General features: G+C 51.7%; 6 protein-coding genes across 6 annotated transcripts; 2 read left to right on the top strand and 4 right to left on the bottom strand.

Annotated features, from left to right (window-relative positions):
• Positions 1 to 241: 241 nt before the first annotated feature.
• PtA15_6A75 (uncharacterized protein) lies at positions 242 to 3,366 on the bottom strand (the record flags this gene model as incomplete). The annotated part of the gene is made up of 5 exons (XM_053170499.1): positions 242 to 307; positions 401 to 685; positions 763 to 1,537; positions 2,050 to 3,274; positions 3,345 to 3,366. 5 exons carry the CDS (start codon positions 3,364 to 3,366, stop codon positions 242 to 244), a joined length of 2,373 nt encoding a protein of 790 aa, XP_053021002.1.
• Positions 3,367 to 3,726: 360 nt separating this feature from the next.
• PtA15_6A74 (uncharacterized protein) lies at positions 3,727 to 4,152 on the top strand (the record flags this gene model as incomplete). The annotated part of the gene is made up of 2 exons (XM_053170488.1): positions 3,727 to 3,758; positions 3,834 to 4,152. 2 exons carry the CDS (start codon positions 3,727 to 3,729, stop codon positions 4,150 to 4,152), a joined length of 351 nt encoding a protein of 116 aa, XP_053021001.1.
• A 506-nt stretch (positions 4,153 to 4,658) lies between these two features.
• Positions 4,659 to 6,146, bottom strand: PtA15_6A73 (uncharacterized protein; the record flags this gene model as incomplete). Its single annotated transcript, XM_053170477.1, has 2 exons — positions 4,659 to 5,887; positions 5,984 to 6,146. 2 exons carry the CDS (start codon positions 6,144 to 6,146, stop codon positions 4,659 to 4,661), a joined length of 1,392 nt encoding a protein of 463 aa, XP_053021000.1.
• A 947-nt stretch (positions 6,147 to 7,093) lies between these two features.
• Positions 7,094 to 11,236, bottom strand: PtA15_6A72 (uncharacterized protein; the record flags this gene model as incomplete). The annotated part of the gene is made up of 5 exons (XM_053170466.1): positions 7,094 to 8,409; positions 9,746 to 10,217; positions 10,289 to 10,357; positions 10,431 to 11,134; positions 11,197 to 11,236. 5 exons carry the CDS (start codon positions 11,234 to 11,236, stop codon positions 7,094 to 7,096), a joined length of 2,601 nt encoding a protein of 866 aa, XP_053020999.1.
• A 206-nt stretch (positions 11,237 to 11,442) lies between these two features.
• PtA15_6A71 (uncharacterized protein) lies at positions 11,443 to 14,569 on the top strand (the record flags this gene model as incomplete). The annotated part of the gene is made up of 3 exons (XM_053170455.1): positions 11,443 to 12,110; positions 12,193 to 13,684; positions 13,757 to 14,569. The coding sequence occupies 3 exons, from the start codon at positions 11,443 to 11,445 to the stop codon at positions 14,567 to 14,569; spliced, it is 2,973 nt and encodes a 990-aa protein (XP_053020998.1).
• Positions 14,570 to 15,429: 860 nt separating this feature from the next.
• Positions 15,430 to 23,511, bottom strand: PtA15_6A70 (uncharacterized protein; the record flags this gene model as incomplete). Its single annotated transcript, XM_053170444.1, has 15 exons — positions 15,430 to 15,459; positions 15,577 to 16,252; positions 16,326 to 16,460; positions 16,547 to 16,686; positions 16,760 to 18,316; positions 18,391 to 18,607; positions 18,721 to 20,550; positions 20,627 to 20,782; positions 20,861 to 21,268; positions 21,340 to 21,458; positions 21,577 to 21,936; positions 22,007 to 22,709; positions 22,814 to 23,079; positions 23,161 to 23,243; positions 23,388 to 23,511. The coding sequence occupies 15 exons, from the start codon at positions 23,509 to 23,511 to the stop codon at positions 15,430 to 15,432; spliced, it is 6,804 nt and encodes a 2,267-aa protein (XP_053020997.1).
• Between the last annotated feature and the right edge of the window lie 1,214 nt (positions 23,512 to 24,725).

Genomic DNA, 24,725 nt, shown 5'->3' with positions numbered 1-24,725 from the left:
TATGTGAAAAAACAGGGAGATGGTCAGGGATCAGGGTGGACACAACATGGATGGGGGGTTTTGGTTTTGAGTGTGGACGGGGAGACATCGTTCTTGATGAAGAGGAGGAAGCGATAGCAGGAGCGATGAAGGAAGAAGAAGAAGAGCGAGATAACGGTGGCAGTATAGAAGAAGAAATTAGCGGATGGGAGGTGGGGTGTTAGACAATGAGGGGCGGAGACACAGATGGAGGGCAAGCGGATCAGACGATGACACATTTACAGCAGCCGCCCTCGGGCTCGGGGTCGAGGTGTCTGGCCTGCTCGAACTGGAGAGGGTCGTCGAGGTGGGTAGGCTGGGCGGGGGGGAAGGAGTCGGCGGGCGGGGGCGCGGGGGGGCTGGCGTGGCGTGTTTCTTCTGCGCAGCCGTCGTCGGAGGCCAGGGGCTGGTGGGAGGAGGGGGCGTTGCCGAGGACGCGGCGGGCGGCGGAGGGGCTCGGGTGGGAGGCGGAGGAGGCCGAGGTCTGGGAGCCCCGCCGGCCGCCCGGGCTCGCACTCAGATAGGCGCTCAGGCGGCGCGAGGCGCGCCGGTCGTCGGCCGGGCCCGCGCCCTGGCTGCCGCTCATCCGGCGGCTCATCCGGCGCCCCGCCGGGCCGTCGTCGCCCGGCGCCCTCGATCGTCCTGAGTCTGGGGTGATGGGGTCGATCTGTGATAGAAGAGGGTTTTCATTTGATCAGTTGGGAGGATTGGATCGCCGGGTTTAGGTGGGAGGTGTGGACTGACCAGTTCTTCGTCGGGGGTGGGCGAGGAGAGCGGCTCGTGGACGGAGAGGGTGGAGGGGTGGGCGAAGGCGCCTTCGAGGCGCTTGAGGCTGGCCTTGCGGAGCAGGAGCTGGGGGCCGAGGGCCTCCCACTGGGAGAAGTTGGAGGAGACGGAGGAGAAGGTGGGGTGGTCGGTGGGTGTGAGCAGCTTGGTCTGTTTCTCGATCTGCCGGGCGACGGTGGGCAGGATGAGGTCGTCGTGGCTGGGGGGCTTGAAGTCTGAGCCGTTGAGGGGGGAGTTGTTGGCCGCCGGGTCGACCCTGTAGATCCGCGGGGACGGGTCTGTGGTCCATGGGGGGAGTGCGCCGGGGATGGAGGGCCCGGGGTCGCGCAGGGAGCTGGCGGACATGCTCCGGGGCCGGAGCTTGAAGCCCTTGGGGTGGGCGTTGCGGGCGGGGACGGTGGTGGCCTTGTCCTTCATGGCGGTGTGCCGGGGGGCCTCGGCGGCGAGGATGGGCCGGCGGAGGATGGCTTTGGTGGTGGGGGGGATCGAGAGCTGGTTGGCGGTGGACTTGGAGCGTTCGCGGTGCCGTTGGGCGGCGGTCTGGGAGGAGAAGGAGCGCTGGGCATGGGGTGCTTTGGGCTTGGCGGAGACCGGTATGGTGGACTTTGCGGGTGGCGGGCGCGGGGCGGGTGTTGGTGGGGGTATGGCTTCCTGCTCGGGAGGTGGGTGGTGGTGCTTGAGCAGCTGGTGCTGCCTGAGTTTCCTCGAGATGAGTTCTGGGGCGATGGGCAGCCTGGGAGGGGGGGAGGGGGAGGGGAGGGCTGGTCAGCTGGGAGCCGGCAGTTGAGCTGGGTGAGTGGGTTGGGTGCTGCTTGCCTGAGGAGGTCTTCGAGGTTGTCTTCGGGGAGGACGAAGTTTGCGATGCGGAGGCGCTCCTCGAGCAGCGAGTCTTCGAGTTCTGGGTGGGCGAGGGTGGAGCTCGAGGGTGCCTGCTTGAGCGGCTTCTTGAGGCTGGTGCTGCTGCTGCCGGCCACCATCGTGGTTGTGCCCAGAAAATAATAGAAAAAATAAAAAAAATAAAAAAAATAAAAAATAAAAAAAATAAACCCAGAGCCCAGCGCAGGGTCCAAACACACTCACTGGATTCCGAATCAGGAACCAGACAACACACACCCATCCAAACAACTCGCTCGAGAAGATATTTACATATATTTACAAAACAGCTGCAAAGAAGGCTAAACACTACTAAGATGCACAATGAAGCTGTCCAGAGCCATGCGGAACTGGGAGCGCAGATCAAAGAACCACTCCCGGAACAGATGGTGGAGAGGGCGGGTGGGTCGGGGGACGAGGTGGAAGGCGAGGAGGAGGACGGCGGAGTCGAGGCGCCCGGCGAGCTCGTCGGCCCAGCGGAGGACATCGGCCAGCTGGGCGCGCAGCTCGGCGGGCCCGGCGGCGTCGGCCACGCACTCGGCGATGCTCAGCAGACAGCCGTCGATGCTGCCCGTCGCACCCTCCAGCCCCGCAAGCTCCGCCGAGCTCAGCCGCCCATCCAGCTCGAACGCCGGCCGGCCCACCAGCTTGCAAAGGAAGATCCGCCCCAGCTTCACCAGCGCAACCGTCCGCTGGCTCAGCGGGAGGAGCTCCCGGCTCACCGGCACCGGTCGGGACGAATATCCGAACTCTACACCAACCGACACCTGATCATCTTCAGCAGCAGCAGCAGCCCCATCATCTCCAGCCACCTCACCTCCACTATCCCGCCGGCTTCCCTCGCCCTCTTCCCTCGGCCGGACAGTCGCATCGATCCGCGCGGCCAGTCGGTCGAGCGTGAACGTGAGCAGGCCCACCTGCGCCTGCCACTCGTCCTGAAGAAGCGCAAAGTCCGAGCGCTGGGACCAGCGGATGATGTCGGCGATGTTTCCAGAGACCGCCGCAGTGCCGTCGACGATCTTGTCTCGGATTTGCAGTGCGAAGCAGTGATCATCATCCTCATCACTATCACTATCGCTGGGCCCTGGGGTGGCCGGAAGAGGCGCCTCGAAGACCCTCCACGTCTCGAGAAGACGGCCGTAGTGGCGCGCCAAGCCGCGCACCTTGCTGATCACCATCCCCTGGATCTTGCCCAGCAGGGGCCGGCATCGGAACGACTTCAGCGCCCCGTAATCATGGTCGATCCTGCTCGGCGCAGCCATGGCTTCGAGCGAGAGAGGGGCGAGGGCGTGGGCGGAGATGTTGAGCTGGTCTAGGGTCCGGCCAAGCTTCGCTACGAGTTCCACGGCCTCCGCGAGCCTCGGCCTCGGCCCCGGGTCCTTCCCCAGCGCTTCGATGTCCAATATCCCCATCAGCTCGCCCAGCTGCTGGCCCAGCGAGGGCAGCAGACCGGTCTGGAGCCCCGCCAGGTGCGCCTGTCTGGCCCCGATCTCTTCCGCCGTCAGCACCTTCTCATCCTTCGGCCCCTCGATGATATCCGCCCCCACCGTCCTCCAGCGCTCGTCTGCCAGGCCTCGAAACGCGTCGGCGAGGAGATCTAAAAAGAACCAAGCAAGTCGAGTTTAGACAAATCTCGTGGGCACTCGATGAAAACGAAACCAATTTACCAGCTGTGCTTTCCCTGGGCATTCTTTCTTGTCGGGGTTTGTTACGAAGGAGCGTTTCTAATTCTGTTTGCAGGAAACTGGTGGCTTATAACTCTGGAGCGCACGAGTTCCTGAAGCGGTGAATGTAAGAATATGAACGGCAATATATATATATGTATAGAAGATAGAAATCCAGCCCAAACGACTGAGAGGGACGGCTACTTATAGAATCTACGGGGGATGGTATGACTGAGGGACGACCTATGGTGGTGGATTCAGAATGAGTTTGGGCAAGGAAGCTGAGGGAGAGCTGGTGGCTCGGCCAGGCTCGATGGCCTTTGTACTCAAAAGCATCGGCGAGCCAGGCTTCGAACAATACCGGTAAGGAGACAATGAGCAGGAAATGCACGAGCCAGCGGGGCTGGCAAGCTCCGGGTATAGCAAAAAAAAAAAAAAAAAACTAGACAAAGAGGACAGGCTTCGCTCATAGGGTTCTTGTTTCGGCTCAAGGGTTCTCCGCCGGATTGGGGCATCTTCCATCCCGGAGTCGCCCGTGCCCCGGAAAGCATCCTTTGACGCTCAGCTGAGTGTGCGGTGCTTTTTTGTGCTCGTCTGGCTGTCGCTCTTGTCCCGAGATGACCGATCCTGTGCGCGCACCGACGAGCAGGTTCTTGACCTTGACCCAAGGCACACGCCGATGGCTTCCCTGCGGTATTGGAACGCCGGCCAAGCCATCGGCCCAGTCGCCGCCGAGCTGAACAAAGCGTCTCCAGGAGAGCCGGGACTTGGGCTCAGTCGGGACAGCCGCGAGGGACTGCGTCTTGTATAGCCACAATGCCGGCTCTCATCTGTCAGCGGAGCCCGCATTGGGCCGCAAGGAGGGACTCAAGTCCATCTTCATGCAACCTCCTCCAACCCGCCAAACGGCACCGGACGTCATGATGCGCACTCCCACTGGTTTTCTTTTTGTTCCATCAGAATGGTATAACTGACCTGGTACAATATCCGCATTGCATAATGACATAGGGCTTACTTGGCACAAGCCATGCTAGGACTTCTACGACACCGCTGCTTGGTCTAGAAATGGAAAGAAATTATGGTATCTTTATACACTGTATAATTATAATGTCATAAACAGGTGTTCACAGAAATATCGCCGGTTTTATACAAGCTATTTGAAGTATCCGAAAACGATAATATGAGTGACGAAAACAGAGGGTGACAATAATGTGTTTGTGGGTATCTTGTGGATAGACAGAAATGTAGATGGATGAATCGGACTTGATAAGCTGATTGCTAGTAGTTGGACCACATCTTGATCTACCGCGACTAGCCCTAATCACGATCACTCTCGTCCTCCTCTTCGTGCTCTCCAAAGCAGGAGTCGACAGTGTCCTTCAGATTGGAACCAGCCAAGCGGAACTGGTTTTCGAGAACAAGAAACCAAGTCTTGAAGTTATTATGAGCATCATCATTCCGGCCGTCCGGATCGGAAGGTTGGAGGTGAAAAGCTAATGTGAGCAAGGCCGCTTGGAGGCAGCGCCAAGCCTGAAAAGTCACGCTCTTGAGGGACTTGATCCTTGATCCAATGTGTTCATCGGTTTGATAGATTGCACATACAAGACCCAGGATATGATCGATCTGCGTGTCAAGCGAATCCATCTTGTTGCGCAGAGCATCGATCTCCTTCGAACAAATCCCGGCATTCAGCTTGAACGGTATCTTCTTGCCCGTCGTTTTAGATAGCTTGTCATAAAATATTCGACCTAGTTTTATGATTGGCATCGCCGAGCGAGCCAGTTGAATCGAGCGTGCCCTGTTCTCCTCGTCCGCCGCTCGAATATCTTCGCCGTCAGTCTGAGTATCTCCTCGCTCCGGTTTCCCAAACGTCCCATTGTTCATCTCAACTAAGGCGGCCAGCAGCCTATCTAGCTTTTTTGAGGACACCCGCCAGTCTTTTTGAAGCATGCCGAAATCAGATAGGCTGATCCATTCAATTAGGTCATCCATTAGATCCTTGCAGGTGGCTGACATCTCCACGATTTCTTTTCTGCAGTTTGATAGTCTCGCTTGATGATCCGAGTCTTCGCGATCAATTCCTTCAGCCTCCCACATTACGATGTATTGATCACAGATGCTTAATATTTCGCATAAATGGTTTTGGATGATGTCTTTAGTTTTCCATAGGAGGTGATTTGACCTGAATATTTTTAAATCTTTCAGGTGATGGTCATGCTCAGCGGACGGCAGAGGAGGTTCGAGGGCGATCTCCTCGACGGCGTCTTGAGTTTCCTTGAGGAGATCACCGAGTGCTGATAGGATTTCGGCGGTTGATTCTGGGTTTGGACATGGATGTATCGGGTATTCGGAGAGATCTAGCGATTGCAGAAGCGCGGAAAGCTGGGTTCTCATCGAAGGTAAGAGTCTGGTTCGGAGGCCATTGACGAGCTCTGCTTTCTCTTCGAGTTCACCGATTGTCAAATCCGTCTGAGAGCTGCAGAATACCTGATTCAAGGAGAAGGCATATCTTCGCGTCAACTTGCTGAAGGCCTTGATTGCGACACCTGTGGATGATCAAGGGCTTGCGGGTGTTAGCCTTGAGCAGCTTGATTTAGCATGTTCGCCCTTTCACAACATCCTGATCAGCAAGGCGTACATACCACTTGGGCCACTCGGCGTCTCGTCTTCGCTCGATTCCGTTTCGGAGCCCGATTCGCCATCGTCCTCACTTTCGTCATCATCCTCGGCCTCACTTTCTACGGCTTCGCCTTCCACGGTATCGCTCTCAGCGGGGAGGACAAGGTCGTCTACTGGCTCCAGCATGATTCTTGGGAGTCGATAGCATCGCCATGGCCGTTTCATGGGTTTGATATCTAAATACATAATGCATATCATCTACATATGCATCGCGGGAATCGCCCGCCCCAAATTTAATCGACGTCGGTACATCTTGCCAAATATAAGATGCAAAGACCTTCAAATTGCCTTCAAAATGATTTGTGAAACACCCCAGACCTGAAACACTTCACACTCATCCGCAGCCATGACAGATGCTGATTGAGACCAATTAGTCAAAAGTTTTGCAGGGAAATCTAGCCACTCTAGATTGATTCTGCAGAGCTCGCATATCTAAAAGTCAGTAGCGCCATTTTGATTTCTTTTTTGAGAAAAGAGTGGGACTCTTCTATACCTTGAGCCTGAGGCCAGTGGCTGAGCGTGGTCCTTCATGAACAGACTTTGCAGCATTTGCTGTAAGATGTACCCATGGGTGAGAACCATGGAGGCAAGTTCTGACTTGAGCTTGAACACTATTTCACGTGTTTTACATAGAATAAAAGCTAATTTTTTACTATTCCAGCTGGGTACAAACACAGAAATAAGGATGTACTACCACAATGCGCATACACATTATAATCCTAGCCTGGATGGCACCGAATTTTGATTCTTCTGCCAATTAAGGTCTAAATAAATTCATAAGCTACTAGAATATTTGTTGATCATTGCATCACGCGTGAGAATGCAGGATGAAACAGAAAAAGGATCGAGAAAATTACAAGAATGCAGAGAAGAGAGTGACATACCTGAGCCTGAGGCTGGGAACAGAAGGTATGATGCGGTGGTAGGATGAGGAGATGAGAACTTCCACCGCTTCTGACCCAGGTAAAGTATGTACAAGAAGGTGACACTAATATGATATGAAAGCTGAGAGGTATACAATACTCAACAAAAGACAACAGCAAGATAGACAACTCAACAGGAGCTTCAATCAGCTAATCCAATCTCATCCCATAAATAGATCTTCTAAGGTTGTTCAGAGCCACACGGAATTGAAAGCGCAATTCAAAGAACCACGTTTTGAAACAGTTTTCCTGTGGAGGAGGATCAAGCCGAGAGGTTATGGGCATGAGATAGAAGCCCAGCAAGAGCAGAGAAGAGTCGAAGTGGCCCGACAGTTCCTGTAACCAGCGCAAACCATGGCTCATGTCGCTGTCAGTGTTGTGGAAGAGGCTGAGGATTTCGGCGATCCCGTTTGAAGTTTGCAGCATCTCCTCTTGTAAGCACTCGATGTCAGCGGAATTCATTCCACTGCCGAGCGTAAATGGCGGTTTGCTTTTTCCAGTGCTAATGAGCTTGTTAAAGAATATCCTGCCCAACTTGATAATCGGGATCATCCGCTGGGCAAGTTCAAGTTGATATGGGGTAAAAGGGGTGTTTAGTGATGATCCGCCAGGAGTGCCATCTCTTGGCAGGCCATGTTCGTCATGACTGGAGACGCTACCCTGGGATCCATTATCGCCGTCAGCCTGATTTTCGCCAGTGTTGTTGTCGGGTGTACCTGCAGGGCCAGACCCGGATGGCTCCCCAGCGATTAGGCTACGTTCTTCGTGGTTCCAGTGCACTGTCAAGTTGATTCTTCGGGTTAATCTCGTAAGATTACCACTGAGATAATTTACTTGTGCAATCCATGTGTCTTGGAGAAGATCGAAGTCAGATCGCTGGCACCATCGAGATATGTTATCGATAGCCTGGTATGATAGAGCTGTCAGCTCAGTTAACTTGTTCTTGAGTGTGAGGGCGTAGGATTCTTCTCCATCGATCGTTGGTCGATTATCATCTGAGAACGTCCAACACCGGATGAATAGGGCATGATGGTCAAATAATAGCCGGAGCTCCCTGCTCATCAAACCTACAATTTGATTCAGAATATGACGGGATCTGAATCCTTTCATGATGCCATAATGCCGGTCACGGGAGTATAGGGATTGATGGGGAATCAGCGGAGCGAGTGAATTGATGGATGTGCTGATTTGACTCAAGGTGTTATCGAGTTGGCCAGCGATCTCTTGGGTGTCGGTGAATTTCGGCCTGGGATCCTTCTCCAAAGCGCCCAGGTCTAGGGATGCCAATATACCAGCGAGCTGCTGTCGCAGTGAGGGCAGAAAACTGGTTTGTAGTTCTGCCAGGAGATTTGTGCCAACATCGATTTGATCAGCTGTCAAACTTCTGGCGGCCCGCTTGTGCATCTGGTCATGATCTATTAGCAAGCATCTTCCGAGCAAGCTTTCAAACTGCTCAGCAATAAGGCCTAAATGTAAAAACAAACAAATTTTGAGTCAGGAGAATGTGAGTTTACGAAGCGCGTCTGACTCTGAAGAGGACGAAAAGTACTGATGTACCGGTTGTTTCAGTCGACATAGTAGCAGAAAGATAGGTATGCAAGAACTTGGACTAGTATTTGCCGCAAGCTGTAGGTAGGGGTAGCTCGGTTGGTGGGGTGGATTTGCTGAGATAGAATAAGTCTCAAAAAGAATTGCGGCGATGATTGGATGACTGAGAAAAGTTAAATGGGTGATAAGAGTGGGGTGTGGGTCCTCTGGCCATCTCCTAAAAGTGAATTTAAACCAGGTTATCGGCGATTTCACCCCGGGTTTGGAATGCTTGATTCCGGAAGCACTCAGTTGTGGCCTCAATTTTTGTTGCTTGCCGAGGCAAACTGTGTGCAAGGCCGATTCTTTGTTATACTTGAGTGAGAACAATAAGCAAGAGGGGGGGATGCAAGAGGCGGAGCTCACAGCTCCTCGCCGCGTTTAGTCAACACTCAGAAGGCTAAAACAAAGAGAAACATATAACATCAAAAGACGATCAAGCAAACAAGATCTCATTCCACTCCAGTTTTCGGACGAGGGCACCCGGGTTAGGATCACTCGGCTCGGGGGGACATTGAAATTTATCTGGATCATGCACCAACCCGAAAGTGTTGCCTTCAACCGTCTCTGGCTCTTCTCAACTTGCCATAAACAGCTCGAGCACGACTCGATACCCGGCGAATTTTGTTTTGATGGCTTGCTCGCGCTTTCTTTTGTTCCCTTTGAGTTCACGGGTAAACCAGGTTAAAGCACTCCACCTTCAAGTTCCCCGGAGGGGGGTCCTGGCGCACAAGGCAGACACTTTTTCCTGCGTCTTCGATCAGAATTATTCGTCTTCTGACACTGTGTATCCACACTCTCGAGGCTATCTTGTGGTCAGTATGATGGCTTTACTTATGTACCATGCTCGTCTTTTTAAAATGTCGTCACACGTAAAAACTTTCCAGGACATCCTCACAGTGAATAATAAAAAATTCTTTTCAAGATTACTTGTTTTGTGTGTGTGTGTGGAGTTCGGGCCATGATGTAGGAAGCACAAGTTTGTTCAGGGAGGATAGTCAAGAAAGTGAAGAGCCAGAAGGAGGTATTTTCTTTATGTATTATCTGGGATTACTAAGGAGTACACGTGTGGATACATGCAAGATAGATTGTCCAAAAAAGAAAAGTGTAGGTATGTTGGGTCTGTAGGGTATATGCCTGTGTATGTATGTAGGTATTAGTCGAAGACAGTTTGACTGAAGAAGCTTAGCCCCCATCTGATGCTTGCAGCCGCACAGCCGAGGCGTTCTCTGAGTTCGAAGAAGCAGGTGTTGAACGGATTAGGCGCGAGTGGGTCCTGGGCGGTCAGATGCTGATCATCTACGGGGACGAGATGGAAGGCGAGGTGGAGTAAGGAGGTATCGACGGCGTCGGGGAGCGAGCTGCTCTTTCTCCAGAGCCGGTCGAACTCCTCCTCGCCGAGATCGTCCTCATCGTAGATCGATAGCAGTATGCTGACGAACTCGTTGAGGGTCTCGATCAGGGTCAGCAGTCTGTCCATCAGGGCCTGCAGCTCGCCCGAGCTGATCCGCTCGTCCAGCACGAACGGGGCCTTGTTGGATCGTGTACGGAGGATTTTGTTGAAGAAGATCCGGATCAGTTTGATCATCGGCAAGGACTCCTTGGCCAGTTCGACGGTCGCCCGTCTGACGGGCATGTCCTCGGACTGGCCACTCGACGTATTACTTTCAGAATAATCACTGTCAAACTCGCTCTCATCATCATCATCCTCCTCCTCCTCCTCCTCCTCCTCATCATCATCAGGACCACCGCCGCCACCACCACTGCCTCTTTCAGCTTGATCGGGTTTGGATTGAGAGGAGTTGTTTTGATTTTTGGATTGGTGATCTGAGGGAGCATGATCATCATCAGACTGAGAATCATCATCCGAATCGCCCGAGTTCCGTTTTTTCTTGGGTACAGGGGGTAGAGGCAGACCGATTCGTTGGGTTAGTTCGGCGAGGTTGGAGTTGAGCTGTCCGATTTGGGGTTTATAGATGTATCGAAGGACCTCCGAGTCATTTCCTAGCTGGAGCCATGCGATGAGGTGTTCGATTGACTTGTTGGATAGGGCGATGAGGGAGATGATCTTTTTTCGTTGTTCGATCGCGTCGTGTTCCGCTGGAGGGGGATCGGCGGATAAGCCGGGGTTGTTGGCGGATTTCCAGTGCTCAAGGAACAGGACGGTCTGGTTGAATAATGAGCAGAGATGAGTGTCGATGAGCTCGCTGATTGCCGATTTGAGAAGAGCCGACCGGTAGGATTTGAGGATCCCGCAGTCGTGGTCTTCGAAGCGGGATGGTGCGGGGGGAGGGGAGAGGGTGACGGAGCGCGTTGCATGGCTGATTTGGTCGAGGGTGACGCCGGCTTTTTTGAGGATGTGGAGGGTAGCCAGCAGTCTTGGGTTAGGGACTCTTTCGAGATCGGCGATGTCTAGTGAGGCCAGCAGGTCGGTCAGCTGCTGGCGCAGACAGGGGAGGAGGTTCGTGGATATCTCGACGAGTGCCGTCTTGCGCCTGGCGGATTCCTCGGGGGATATCCCTCCCTGGCTGTACTCGGCGGCCTTGTTGGAGTATGTGCGGGTGAGCTTGCAGGCCAAGCTGTGGAGGGCATCGACGACGACATCTGTGGATTCCGACTTCAGTTTGTTAGTTCTCCTCTGCTGGATGGTTGTGCTGCTTGCTTACCAACTGTCTGGGTGGTTTCTGGGTCGAATCGATGGACCATGGCCGTGCGATCGTGCTTCCTCTAATACATAGTGTGGTGGGGTGGGGTGGGGTGGGGTAGGGTGTGGTGTGATGTGGTGTGATGTGCTGTGATGTTATGCGCAGTCCGCAGTGTGGCTGGCGAGTGCATGCATATATGCAATCTGACTGCCCACCACTGGACAAGCACTTGACTCCAAACAAACTATTTCCAACTAAACATCCACGATGGACGACTCCGATGGCCACTCAGAAAACGAAATCGACCTCACAGAGACACTCGCAACCATCCCAAGCAAAGCAAACGCCACAGCAAACCTGGCCACATCCGATGACGACGACGACGAGGAGGACCAGTTCATCAGAACATCCGCTCGCAGGGCCAACTTCAAGGCAGGCGCAAAACTGCTCAAGTCGACGGCGACCAGCAGCAAGAAGAACATCACCGGCGGAGGATCCTTCCAGTCACTCGGACTCCACCCATCCCTCCTCCGCGCCATCCTCCTCCGCGGATTCAACTCGCCAACCCCCATCCAACGCGCAGCCCTGCCCCACATCCTCGCCAGCCCCCCACGCGATGTCGTCGGCATGGCCCGCACCGGATCCGGAAAGACCCTCGCCTACCTCATCCCACTCATCCAAGCGCTTGGAGGCATACACTCCGTCCAGTTCGGAATCAGAGCCCTCATCCTCGTACCCACCCGTGAACTCGCCCTCCAGGTCCTCAAAGTCGGCAAAGATCTCGCAAAGGGCTTCATCCAAGGCGATCACCGCAACAAATCTTCATCCACTGCCGATCAGCCCCATAGCAAAGCTGAAGGCCTCAGATGGGGCCTCATCGTCGGCGGAGACTCACTCGAGGATCAGTTTACAATGTTCTCTACCAATCCCGACGTGTGAGCATATCATCTTACCAAAAAAAAGAAGAAGAAGAAGAAAAGATCGTTGACCTGCTATCCTACCTCACACCATACATAGAATCATCGCCACTCCAGGCCGTTTGCTTCATCTGGTAGTCGAGATGAACCTCGACCTCAAATCGGTCTCCTTTGTGGTCTTTGACGAAGCCGACAGATTATTCGAGATGGGCTTTGCCACCCAACTAGAAGAAACCCTCCATCGACTGCCAGCCAACAGACAAACCCTGCTCTTTTCAGCCACCTTACCCAAGACGCTGGTCGAGTTTGCCAAGGCTGGCCTACAGAACCCAAAACTGATCCGACTGGACAGCGAATCCAAGATCAGCTCGGACTTACAGATGGCCTTCCTGAGCGTCAAGCCGATCGAAAAGGAGGCCGCCCTGCTGGTCTTGATCTCCAACATCCTCAACGTACCCAAGCCCGACATCAACCAACAATCAATCGAGTCTAACTTCTCACGAGGATCCGGATCGAACCTATCCAAGCCCAGAAGCAAACCCACTCAGGAACTGGCAGCCCACCAGACCATCGTCTTCACCGCCACCAAACATCACGTCGAGTACCTCGGTGGACTGCTGATTGCCGCTGGCTACCGAGTATCGTTAATCTACGGAGCACTCGACCAGACGGCCCGTCGGGAACAGCTTGACTCCTTCCGACTCGGCCAGACCAACATCCTCGTCGTCACCGATCTGGCCGCCCGTGGGATCGATATCCCGATCCTCGAGAACGTCATCAACTATGACTTCCCAAGCTCTGCCCGTGCGTTTGTCCACCGAGTCGGACGGACCGCTCGGGCCGGCCGGAAGGGCTGGGCGTACTCACTGGTCACCCAATCCGAACTGCCCTTCCTCATGGACCTCCAACTCTTCCTTTCCCGACCCCTACTCGCCTGTCCCACACCAGCCACCGAGGACCCGAGCCAGGTTGATTTCTCATCCAGCTTGGTGATCGGAACGATCCCTCGGGAACTACTTGACGCCGAGACCGAATACGTTCGCGAAACACTAGTCTCGCCCAACTCGGCCCTCATCGCCCTCGCCGGCGTCGTCAAGCGGGCCCAGAAGATGTACGAGAAGAGCCAGAGTACGGCGAGTAATGAGAGCCATCGCCGGGCTAAAGAATTTGTGCTGAACGGCAAAGGGTTCAGTGGGGCCAAGAACGAGGAGGCATCGATCCATCTCATCTTCAGCGATCGGAAACAACAAGGAGAGCCCGTCGGAATGCCCTCGGCTCAACGGAGCGTCAAGCGGGCCAAGAAGGATGCGCAGGCGAACCAATTGAGAGACCAGCTGTTGGCCAAAGTCAACCAGTTCACGCCCAACGAGACCGTCTTTGAGATCGGTACACGCGGCAAAGGCCTCGCTGCACAGCTGATGAGAGACCGGCGGAAGTCGATGGGAAAGAAGATCGCTGGATCCAAGGAGGCCGCTAAACTCCGAGAGGACAAACAACGTGCAGAAGAACAGACCTTTGATCCCACCACATCTCGCGTCAAACGCACTCAGACTTCTGAACCCGTGATCGCTGCTACCGAAGGAGAACTGGAGGTAAATAAAGATATCTTCATTAGCACACATATTTTTTTTATTTTCCTTTAACTTACTGTTTGTCACACTTAGGAAACATTCGAGATGCCGCGCAAGAAGCCCAAAGTCAAGGAAGCTTTCCGGGATCCGGAAGCATACCTGACGTATGAGCAGAGTGGGGCAGCAGAGGAGAAGGGGTACAATCTGAACGAAGGCACGTCGGCGGAGTTCGTGACGCAGAGTAAAGCGGCACTTTTTGATTTGGGCACGAACGACGAGGGCAAGCTGTCGAGTCTGTCGAACACGCAGAAAGCCTCGCAGGTGAAGTGGGACCGGAAGACGAAGAAGTTTGTCAAGGTGGGCCAGATGGGCCAGGACAACATCAAGCTGGTGAAGACCGAGAGCGGTGTCAAGCTCCCGGCCTCGTTCAAGACGGGCTCTTTCGACACCTGGAAGAAGGCCCAGAAGATCCGGATCCCGAATGTCGGCGAGCAGGAGCTCGAGCACTCGAATGCATTCAACCACCTCCACCGCAAGTTCCGCCACTCCAGCGGGGCCCCTACCGGCCCCCATTCCCGCGAGCCCCACCAACGTCACAAGCCTGGCGGAGAGCATCCGAGGAAAGGCCAGAAAACGTTCGGGAAGACAATCGACGGGCAGAAGAAGTTCCTCGGCCCTTCCCATACCGTCACCCGAGGCTCCTCCTCCTCCAAATCCTCCTTCTCGGGCAATCCAAGACACAACAACCACCACAAAAACTCCGCCCATCCGGCGGCGAAGAAAAAGCACAAGAACAGTAGTAACTCTTCTGCCGGCTTGAAATCCGTCGACCAGATCCGCAAGTCGAGGGATCTCAAGGAGCGCAGAAAAATCAGGTCGAATCAACCTTCCCGGCGCAAGAAATAAACCCCGCTTTTCTTTCTTCTTTGGTCTTTTTTTTTTTTTTTTTTTTTTTTTTTTTTTTGGTGTGTGTGTTTGTGTGTGGAGGGAGGGTTTTTATTCGAGTAGGATGATTGATGCTGAAAAGCGGATGATTTAGAGGAGCTTCAAGTCTCCTCCTCTGCTACCACGCGCACTTCATGCAAGCCAAGATCCTCAGAAACACAGCACCAAACAACACGCGTGTGAGGTTGGGGCTGCTGCCGCTAATTGAGACGGTGGACCTGTGCTGAAAGCCGTTAAAGGTACATCCATACTCGTCTTGAACCAAGTCCTACCCAATCTTTTAACTGTGGGGAGGTGGATGTGAAGGAGGTGCCGTGTAGCCATCCAAAAGTCGGCTACACCAAAACTGGCCAACCGTGACGCAGTTGTAAGTTGGTGTTAGACTCGAGTCCTCCATGGGAGGGGTCGCTCCGCGACCAGGCCCCCCCCCTGCAGAAGGACTTCCACAAGTTCGAGTCGACTGAAGTCCCAATGTCACTTATCAGGAAGTGACCATTGTTTTTCCTGGAGTATTGTCTCAAAAACAGTGTTATCTGGCTTGTCCTCAGAGTCAAGTGCACAAGCTCCTTTGGAGAAAAGAGAGCAAAAAGAAATATACATTCATTCAAATTTTTGCAAGGGTAGTATTCAAGAAGAAAAAGAGAAGTGAGGTGGAGCAGCAAGACATAATAATAAATAAGAAGTTGTTGGTCCATCTTAATCCCATCAGTCAAGCCAACAATCAGAGACACGAGACAAAATCCTACATCCTAGAAGACTACAAGATTACTAAAACTACCGGAAACACTCGACCTTTTTTCTCATCAGTAGGTTTTCCTTGTTCAATTGTTCTTGCTGAGTTTAGATAAAACCTAATGTTAATTCAAGCAAGTAGCGAAAGAGAGCGCGTCAATAAGCTAGTGAGTTCGGACTAATCAGATAGAATTGAAACAAAAGAAGAAGAAAAATCTTGAGATGTAGGAACATACCGAGATCTCATCCGAACTCAATCGGTCACCCAACACTTTCTTAATCGACTCGAAGACCAAGTTCGATTTGGTGTTAATCAGGCCCTGGATTTGACTTTCCAAACTAGCCCTCTCAGTCTCAGTGATCAAGGCATCGACGAGTTTTTTCCTCTCCTCGATCTTCGAGCAAACTGCTTGATCATTTGTTTGGATTTCTTCCAAGCTCAGATCATGTAGAAACCGTTCTTCGATAATCTTCATTCTTTCCACCCGATTTGAAGCTCGGTCAACGACGGATGGTAAGATCTGTTCGGCCTTGTCAAGTTTCTTCAAGATCTCTTCCTCGAGCAACCTTCTCCTGAGTCTCCAGTAAAAGTATCTTCGACTTTCGCTCCAGTCTAAAGCCTCTCGGATCGTGCCCTTGGCCTTCATTCGCTCAGTTCGGTCGTGTAGGTCTGCGAATTGGAGAGCCATGGCTGTGTAGGTTCCGCTCAACTGTTTTTCACGAGCGGCCAATTCATTCTTGATCGCACTCAGTTCCTCCGAGGTTTTGGACATGTCGGAAGTGGCGGTCTTCAGCTCGGCATATCGGGGATCCAAGCGATTCATCATCTCGAGGATTTTAGCCTTTCTGAATTTGATTTCCACAATACCTTCTGGCTCCAGTACACCAGCACGAGAAGTCTTGTCGGCGTACCTGGTCAGTCGTGTAATTAAGCAAACAGCCATGGTTCATTCATCGGACTCCGTTTGCGAAATTTGCAACTTACATTTCCATCATTCCATTAGGGTTAATGGAAGGATCTAATACAACCCATGCTCCTCCACGAAGTTCACCGTTGGGGATGATGTAAACAAACACGGGCTGTTTGTAGCTCGATAATCCATCCACAATCATAGACCCACTGAATCATAATAAACAGTTAATTAGTCTTCAACGCTGTAGGAATTTGTACAGGAAGAAATCTAATCCAGAGAATTTGATACTGACCGTTTCAAAACTTCATCAAACATATCCTGTTGACCACCAGAGAATCCACGCCAGTTGGCAAAGATAATGAGAGGCAGTTCTTCTCGGTTGAAGTCCTCGATGGCCTGGGCCGTCTTATGTGATGAGTTAGGGTACCAAACCTGTGAGGAATGTTAATGTACGAGATCAATTTCAGACGGTTCGTGGAGCGATTGATGAGACTCGACGACTAACCTGGCCAGCCTCCATAATTTTTTGTTCAACAGATGAAGGGTTGGCTGGGTCGGCCGGTATGACTTTTTCGATTGTGCGGGTTTCAACGGCAATACAGCCCATTGGAATCCCGCCTAGTCGTGCTCGGCCGACAACAACGGTCTGAGCCCATCCAGATAGAGTCTCTTGAAACGATCCTTTGTCAAAGAATCCGGAGAGGAATCGAGATTCACCGGTCCCGGCATCTTCAGTGATGTCCTCTTTGCCGGCGAGGAACCACCTGGGATCGTAGGAACCTTTGATGGGAACATAATCGATCGCCCGGTCCCAAGAATCTTTAGCACTTGTGATTGGCAATGGTCCACCACGGCATTCGGGGATGTATGACATCCAGTCCAAAATGTGCGAAACGCCTTCGAGGTCGTTACTGGCCGTTAGATGAGAGACTCCATTTCTGTGCATAATTTGAGTCCCGCCGAGTTGCAAGTTCGAAGAGTAAACCTCTCTGCCCAGAACTTTGTTCAAAGCGCTGGCTCCGGTGAGGATAATCGGCTGGCCTTCGACTTGAACAGCACGTTGACCTAATCGAACCAGGTATGCACCTATTCCCACTGACCGAGCGGTAACAAGAGTGATTGTAAAAATATCGTTGTATGCACGAGAAGTGCCACCGGCAATCAAGCCGGAACCCCGCAAGGATTCGACTCCGAGACCGTCCTGCGAGCCAATGACAGCTTTGATCTGATGGACGATTTGACCCTCATGCTCAACCTCTTCCGTCACCACATTCTCTTCACCCTTCTCCTTGAGTCTCTTGACGGAATCTTGAGTCAGGTATAGGAATTTGAATCCCTTACTTGGATTCTCAGGCTCGTTCCAAGCGGCACAGAACTGATCGGTGACTTCATCCGCAATTCCCAGTCTAGCACCAGAGTTAGCGGAAAGGTAGATACGCGGAACACCTAGCTTCTGGGCAAGCTCAGTTACCCGGTAGAAAAAGTCGTCTTCGGCTGGACCAAACGATCCGATCTTGAAGGTGATATCGTTAGCAATCACGATCATTCGCCTGCCGTTGGGGAACTGAGGGGTTTTGATGACAAACATCCAGGCAACCATTCCAACTGTGTTCCTGCCTGGAGGTCTCGATACTTCCTGAGGAGTTCCGTATTCGTCTTGGACAAGCTCGGTGGCGACGAGAGGATCAGTTGGTGGCTTCAGGAAAGGAATTTCTTCGGATCGACGTTTCCATTCACGACGGGCTGCTTGTCTGAATAGATCGGGGAAGTCGTAACAGTACGTTGTTCCAACTACGTGAGCCTTGAATCGTTTAGGTTGGAGCCATTCCTTTGTTGGGTAAGGGAAATTGACAGGTTGGAGGTGGTAAGCACCAACCGGACCGATGGACTTCAAGATCGTTTTGCCTTTTTCAGTCGTGACTTCCTTGTATGCTTCGAATTTGACGACGAAACCGGATAAGTTATCGATCATCACTCGGATGGCTTGAGGGGAGCCACTTTCATCTTCAATGACCAGACGGACTTCGGCAGCAGTGACACGCAACCTCCACAAGCGTTTACCCTGTTACATGGGAGTGTCGGGCGGGGTTAGCAGGCGAAAGAAAATATTGACATATGCGCGAAGAATGGACCAACATGACGCTCAAGGAACCCAGCCAACGCCGCCTGTAGCTCTTCAAATCCGATCGGGATTCCATAGACGAAGTTCAGGGTCACATGATTGACATCCACACCCCTTCTAGTTGCTGAAACGACTTCTAACGCATTCAGGGCATCATTCAAAAGTCTTTCCGCTTCAGCAACCAGATAATCGGCCACTTTGATCGAACCTTTGATGCGTCCAGGCCGAACACTGTGAGACAACACCAAGCGATGAAATGGAGCCGAGAGTCAGCTTGTTTGATCCTCACTCAAAAGCAGACCATGTGTTTAAAGAGACGAATAATAGAAAAGAATACAACTGACATGGTTCTCACGAAAAATCTCGAATCGGCCGAGTTTTCTTTACCTTCGGCATAGTAAATGTGAATCTGCCTATTTTCAGTGGGGCAGGGAGTAACGTGGAAGTTGGACAATCGAGATAATTCCAATTGGAATGCTAAGGCCGGCTCAATGTCTCTGATGGCAACTACTTCTTCCCAGTTCTTGGTTTCGGCGTCCTTCCTGAGAGTGAAGTATGATGGGTATTGTTCCTTTCGACAAATTTTGAAAGTCACTCTGGTAACTCCACGTTTGGTCAAACTTTGGTCAAACTTCTCGCACACGTTTTGAAACTTGACGTGCCACTCGGCATCTGTTTGGTCGGACTTCAAGTCATCCAGCCTGTAAGCAATGTTGAGCACGTTGTGATGAGGTTCTCCTTCGGGGTCAGGATTGAGTAGCTTTGGTTGAACATCCGGGAACTTCATGAGTACGTTCGGCATGAATTTATCGAGATCTTCGAGGTTCTTGATGCTAAACATGACGCCTGATCGCATTGGTTCATCTTGCAAATGCTTGACAACATAGGTCAGGTCTGAGAAAGAGGCCAAACGGCCTGTCAGTCCTTTGCGCGGGGTCGAAGGTGGTGAAGCCCCTTTGCGAATTCGGAACAACCACGAAACCATAACCGGCTCATTCTCATTAACGTCCCCTTCTTCATATTCAAAATTGACGATTGAGTAGGATCGGTAGGCGCGGCGAACGTAGACTTCCAAGGCGGCCAAGGCTACCCACGGATCCGGATGATCGTAAAAGGTCGGGAGTACATCAAAGACGGTGTATTTAGAGTCGACGAGTTCACGAAGGACGTCATAGGAAGGTTGAGGCTGGCCACGGTTGGCCTCACCGTAAACGGTTGGTTGGAGAGACGTCTTGAGAATCGATTCCATTTGTCCTAGTCTTTCTTCCAGCGAGGGCAGCTGACAGTGAATCAAGACCTCTTTGGCCTTAAGAGCAACTTTGGAGGCGGCCTTGGAATCCAACTGAGCCAACTGGCTCAAACTATCGTGGAAAGTCGTTTCGACTGCTGCTTGGGAAGCGGTCTTACTAACGATATCTAGGACAGCAAGAATCAATTGGTTCTTGGAGCTGCACTTAGAGTGTGACAAGACCAATCTAACAACTTCGTCCAACGAGTCTCTATTTTGATCCCTAAGTTGCAGTATGATGTCGTCCTCCTGGTTGGAGCTGAAGATGCTCTCGACGCCGTGGTAAGCTCCCATCAGCTCAGACAGAGTCAAATAGCCATGCGACTTAAGACCACCCTTGAATCGGTTGATCACATCCGACAACGGTGCTAAAGTATTGAGAACGGTTTGGCGATCTTGCGGGCGAACTCCGTCATCTAAGAACGAGTCGATAACTTTCCTCAAGCGAGGGGATGGGAATTCAGAGCCTTTGCTGTGAGCAGCGTCTAACGTTGTTCGGATAGATGCTTCAAGTTTTGCAGGCATTCTGCCCGACAGTGTGGACAGAATGGCGGTCGCACGTCCGTAAGGAAGTTCGGGATCTTGGAGGACTATCATGAGATCTTTCAGTGTACTTTGCATAACGGAAACGTTGTCATAGCCGTCAAGAATGTCGTAGAGAATCTTCAGAAGGCTGTCGTACTGCTGGTGAGGTTTGGAGCCAACGATGCTGGGTAGTCCCATCGGTGGCAATTGGCCTGCAAAAGGTTGGGCATGTTTGACACGGCTGGGGTCATCCAAAGTCAATACACCCAATATGTCACCGGCTTCTAGACTCGTTCCAGGCTGTTTGACAAATTGTGGTACCCCATCTTCAGAAGCTACCAAGGGCATGTACATTTTCATGCTGTTGGCGGGCGTTGGATAGTTGCAAAGTCAGGAATGTGCTCGCACGCAACAGAAAAATGTTTTCTTGCGCTTACACCTCGATTTCAGCGTAAGCTTGACCCGCTTTAACATGATCGCCACTCTCGACCAAAAATCTCACCAATTTCCCGGGGCTGGGCGACCTCAATTGGGTTGGATCGCTCTCTTGCTCGATCAAACACGTCTTGGAATTGACCATCAGACGAAGAGCACTAGACAATCGGACATCGATGGAAGACAGGTAAGTTAAGTCTATATTCCTGATTGATCAGTTTCCAAGGAGCACTGACCCAACCTCCTCACGCCAATAAACAGTGTGAGATCGGCCATCGAGCAATACGAGTAGGCCACCATCAGCTAACGTGCGCAATCCCACGCTGACCTTTCCACCGTTACAGAACAGGGTGTAGAGACCGGCGGCAGAGCGGGTTGCAAGAACTTGGTACTTGATGTTCTCGTAGATGAAATCAAGTGTGAATGCTGTCCTCAACAAGTTCTTGTCGGGGACCTGACCTTTGTCGAGGATTCGCTTGTACTCATCAGACGCGGCTACAGCCTGTAAGTGAGCTTTGGTCACAGCCCCACAGATCACAGCGAGGGTGTTGTCCGGCCGCTCAGCAGTCATATTAGCCGAGATAAGGGTATCGAGCCAGCCTGTAGTAATCGTATTCGACTCGAATGCCTCGGTCTCAAGCAGCCTAAGAGAGAAGTCGCGCAAAAACCAGGAATGAGCGCTGTTGCACAAATCGCTGCTGAAGGAAATACTCACTTGATCAGATATTCGACAGTTGTTCGGAAATCTCCACGGATAGACAACTCTTTGAGCGCCACAATCATGGCCTTTCGACTTTCGCTACGATCAGCACCGTACGCAAAAATATGACCGAACTGTTCAAGAACAAATCATTGCGGATGATCGTCGCGATGATTAGAACTGAGTTACTCTAGACTCTGTTTGAAAGCTGTTGGCTAGAGCAGAGCAGAACCCCTATAGGAAAACACTTACTTGGGAATCTGCAAACTCATGAAGACCACCGGCTGTCCCCACGGAGAAATAACCCCACACGTTGGTACTACTTCTGAAGTTCAACTCCTGGAGAGTACCAGAGGATGGCTTGAATCCTTGGTCAGGATTTTCAGCAGTGATTCGGACAGCAACGACATGTCCCTTGGGCATGGGTTTCCGCTGGGTATCTGATGATTGCGGCAGGTTGAAATCAAAGTCGATTTGCGAGTTTCCGTGGGGGTTGGTGCCGTAGAGAGTTCGGATGTCCCGGATTTGATGAAGTGGGATTCCCATGGCGATTTGGAGCTGGGCGGCAGGGAGATTGACACCGGATACCATTTCGGTGGTGGGATGCTCAACCTAGGGAGTATGTTTGAGAAATGTCAGAAACCAGAAACGGGATAGATAGATTGTGAGAAGTGTTTCTGACCTGAAGTCGGGGATTAAGTTCTAGAAAGTAGAAACAATCGGTTGAGGCTTCATAAAGAAACTCGGTCGTGCCTGCCGAGACATAACCAACCAGCTTGGCCAGCCTAACAGCTGCTTTTTCCATCTTTTCAAAGGTTTCAGGGCGAGCGATGGTCACAGGAGCCTCCTCGATGATCTTCTGGTGACGACGTTGAACAGAGCAGTCGCGCCCGAAAAGACTAATCGCATTGCCGTACTGATCGGCCAAGACCTGGACCTCCAAATGACGGGCGGCGCCTGCGAGCTTCATGATGAAAATGGGTGAGCCGGGGACCTCACCGAGAACCGCGTTGAAAGACATGGTGAAATTCTCGGCCTTTTCGACTTTTCGGATACCTTTGCCACCGCCACCTTCAGAGGCCTTAATCATCACGGGATATCCGATTTCTTCCGCCATCCTCAAACCGACCTCGACATCAGTCACACAGGCTTTTTTGTAGACTTCGTCGGCGACGGTGAGATAACCTTGAGCAGAAGTTTCGGTTTCCGAGAGTGACGAACCGGACCATGCCATTGTGGGAACCTGGGCAGATTGGGCAACAATTGTGGAGGAAATCTTGTCACCTAAGGATCGCATCGCTGAGCCGGGAGGACCGATGAAAATGATTTTTTGCTTCGAAGCCGCCAAGGCGTCCGGGAGTCTTGGGTTCTCAGATGCATGTCCCCTGAATCATGGCACAATCGACAAGGATAAGTCAGTTTACAATCAAGCTGCCAAAGCAATACTTTCGGACGATAATAGGAAGAGGGGAGTGAAAATAGCACCCACCATCCAGCCCAAACAGCATGGACACCCGCACGTTCCGCAACGTCAACGATAACATCGACGTTGGCGTAATTGTTGTTGTTAGAGCCACCGGGTACTTCGACGTATCGATCAGCCATTCGAATGTAATCGGCATTGACCTTTAAGTCTTCGGGGGTAGCCATGACCACGAAGTCGATTACCCTTTCCCGGCCAAACGTTTCGTAGGCCCATTTTCGAACTGATCGGATTTCTTTGACGGCTGCAATACCGTTGTTCGCGATCAAGATCTACGAAAGCGGGAATTTGAGAGAAACGCTTTTTAGCTTCAAAGTGATGCGCCGGTTGAGTCTGGAGGAGATCGAACTTACCTTAGTGATGACGGTATGCCCACCCTTTCTTCGAACGAAATCTGTCACAGGTGAAGGAGCAGCAACATCTATGGCGTTCCCACCTGAGTATTGGATGGAAGACGGTTAAATGTGTTAGTCGAAAATGAAACCAATCTCTCAAAACACTCAAACATGATGGAATTGGTTTCGGAGAAGATACAGGAAGCTAGAAGAGTCCTTCCTGAAGCAAGCAAAAAAAAACTAACCGATAAACTCTTGAACTTTGGAGTGGTCTTGCTTGAACTCGAGTTCCTCATGATTGGAATTCATACCACTGAGACCGTTCGCAAGATTGCTGAAATCTTCTGGGCGGTCGGAAGTGTAGGGCATCTTTCCTTTTTGATCTCCTTGATTGGGAACCAAGTGAGAGAGTATAGATACTTGAAGATAATGAAACAGCAATGAGATATTTGAGAACAGCTAAACAAGCGAGTGATTGACAATAACCCCTATGGTGTACATTCAATCCTCCTCCCTACATAACGGTTGGGGGATTTGGAAGAAGTTATGGATTTATCCGCCACCCCAATCAATTTGTTGATGGAAATATTCGACAAAGCCATAAACCGTGTGAGTTTCTTCGAAAACTCGCAGCAGGATAAAACCATAACTACTTCCTTCTACCATCGTCCACCAGTCACCACCCAACCCCAACCAACCTGCTGAACACCAAGCCTATGTAGCTGTCCCCCCTGGGCGCGAAGAGCCCGCCTCCAAAGAAGGCACTTGTGAAACGTTATGAATTTTTGGCCGTGACAGGTTTTTCAATTTTGGTAGGGGAAACTTAAACAGTCGAATAACTTTTGATGGCATGGAAACCATGATGACATTGGCCTTCGTCTTGCTTTTCTCATCAATTTTAGGTATGATTGAGTTTGTCTGGTGTTTGCCATCCGAGGGTTTGCCCTAACTTAACACAAGTCCCCCACTTCGGAGGGCCCTGGTACATCCTGGGCTGGCGCAAAGCGCCCTCGCGCGAAGCGCGACCAACGATGTCCACATGTTGGCCTGAGAGATTCCAATCTTCCAAAACATTTTGCTGGAGATGTTGTGCCTTTCCAATTTTGACTGTGTTTCCAAAGGGCCCTGCACATGCCTTTTGGACCATGAGACTTGTCCCACTCTTCCCTGTCTTTTGCCGCCACACACACTGCCAGCATAATTAGCTGGGTTAAATTTATCCAAGTTGAACTGGGATGATATCATCCCAGCCAAATATGCTGGCAGTGACACATCTCTGGAAGTCCAAGCATTCTCCTCACATGACCCTCCAAACTTATGGTTTTTGGGGTATTCTGGGCTGTATGACATGTGCTGTGGATTGAAGTTTGAACTGACCTTGGAAAACAGTATGCTCATTCAATTCAACTCCACAGGATCCAAGCTCTCTGAGCTCTGGCTAATATGCCTTGTCCAATCCAGCTTATGCATCCTGTTGAGAGTTGGGGTGTACAAACTCCACTTTTGGAGTATGGAGTGCTGAAGAGGCGGTCGGGGAGGAGCAATGTAGACTCATGGGTTTTTCTCTCGACACAACAGATTAA

The sequence above is a fragment of the Puccinia triticina genome, chromosome 6A, assembly GCF_026914185.1.
Source record: "Puccinia triticina chromosome 6A, complete sequence".
Lineage (NCBI taxonomy): Eukaryota > Fungi > Basidiomycota > Pucciniomycetes > Pucciniales > Pucciniaceae > Puccinia > Puccinia triticina.
Note: the sequence above shows the minus strand (reverse complement) of the source record. Positions and strands in the feature narration are given on the sequence as shown.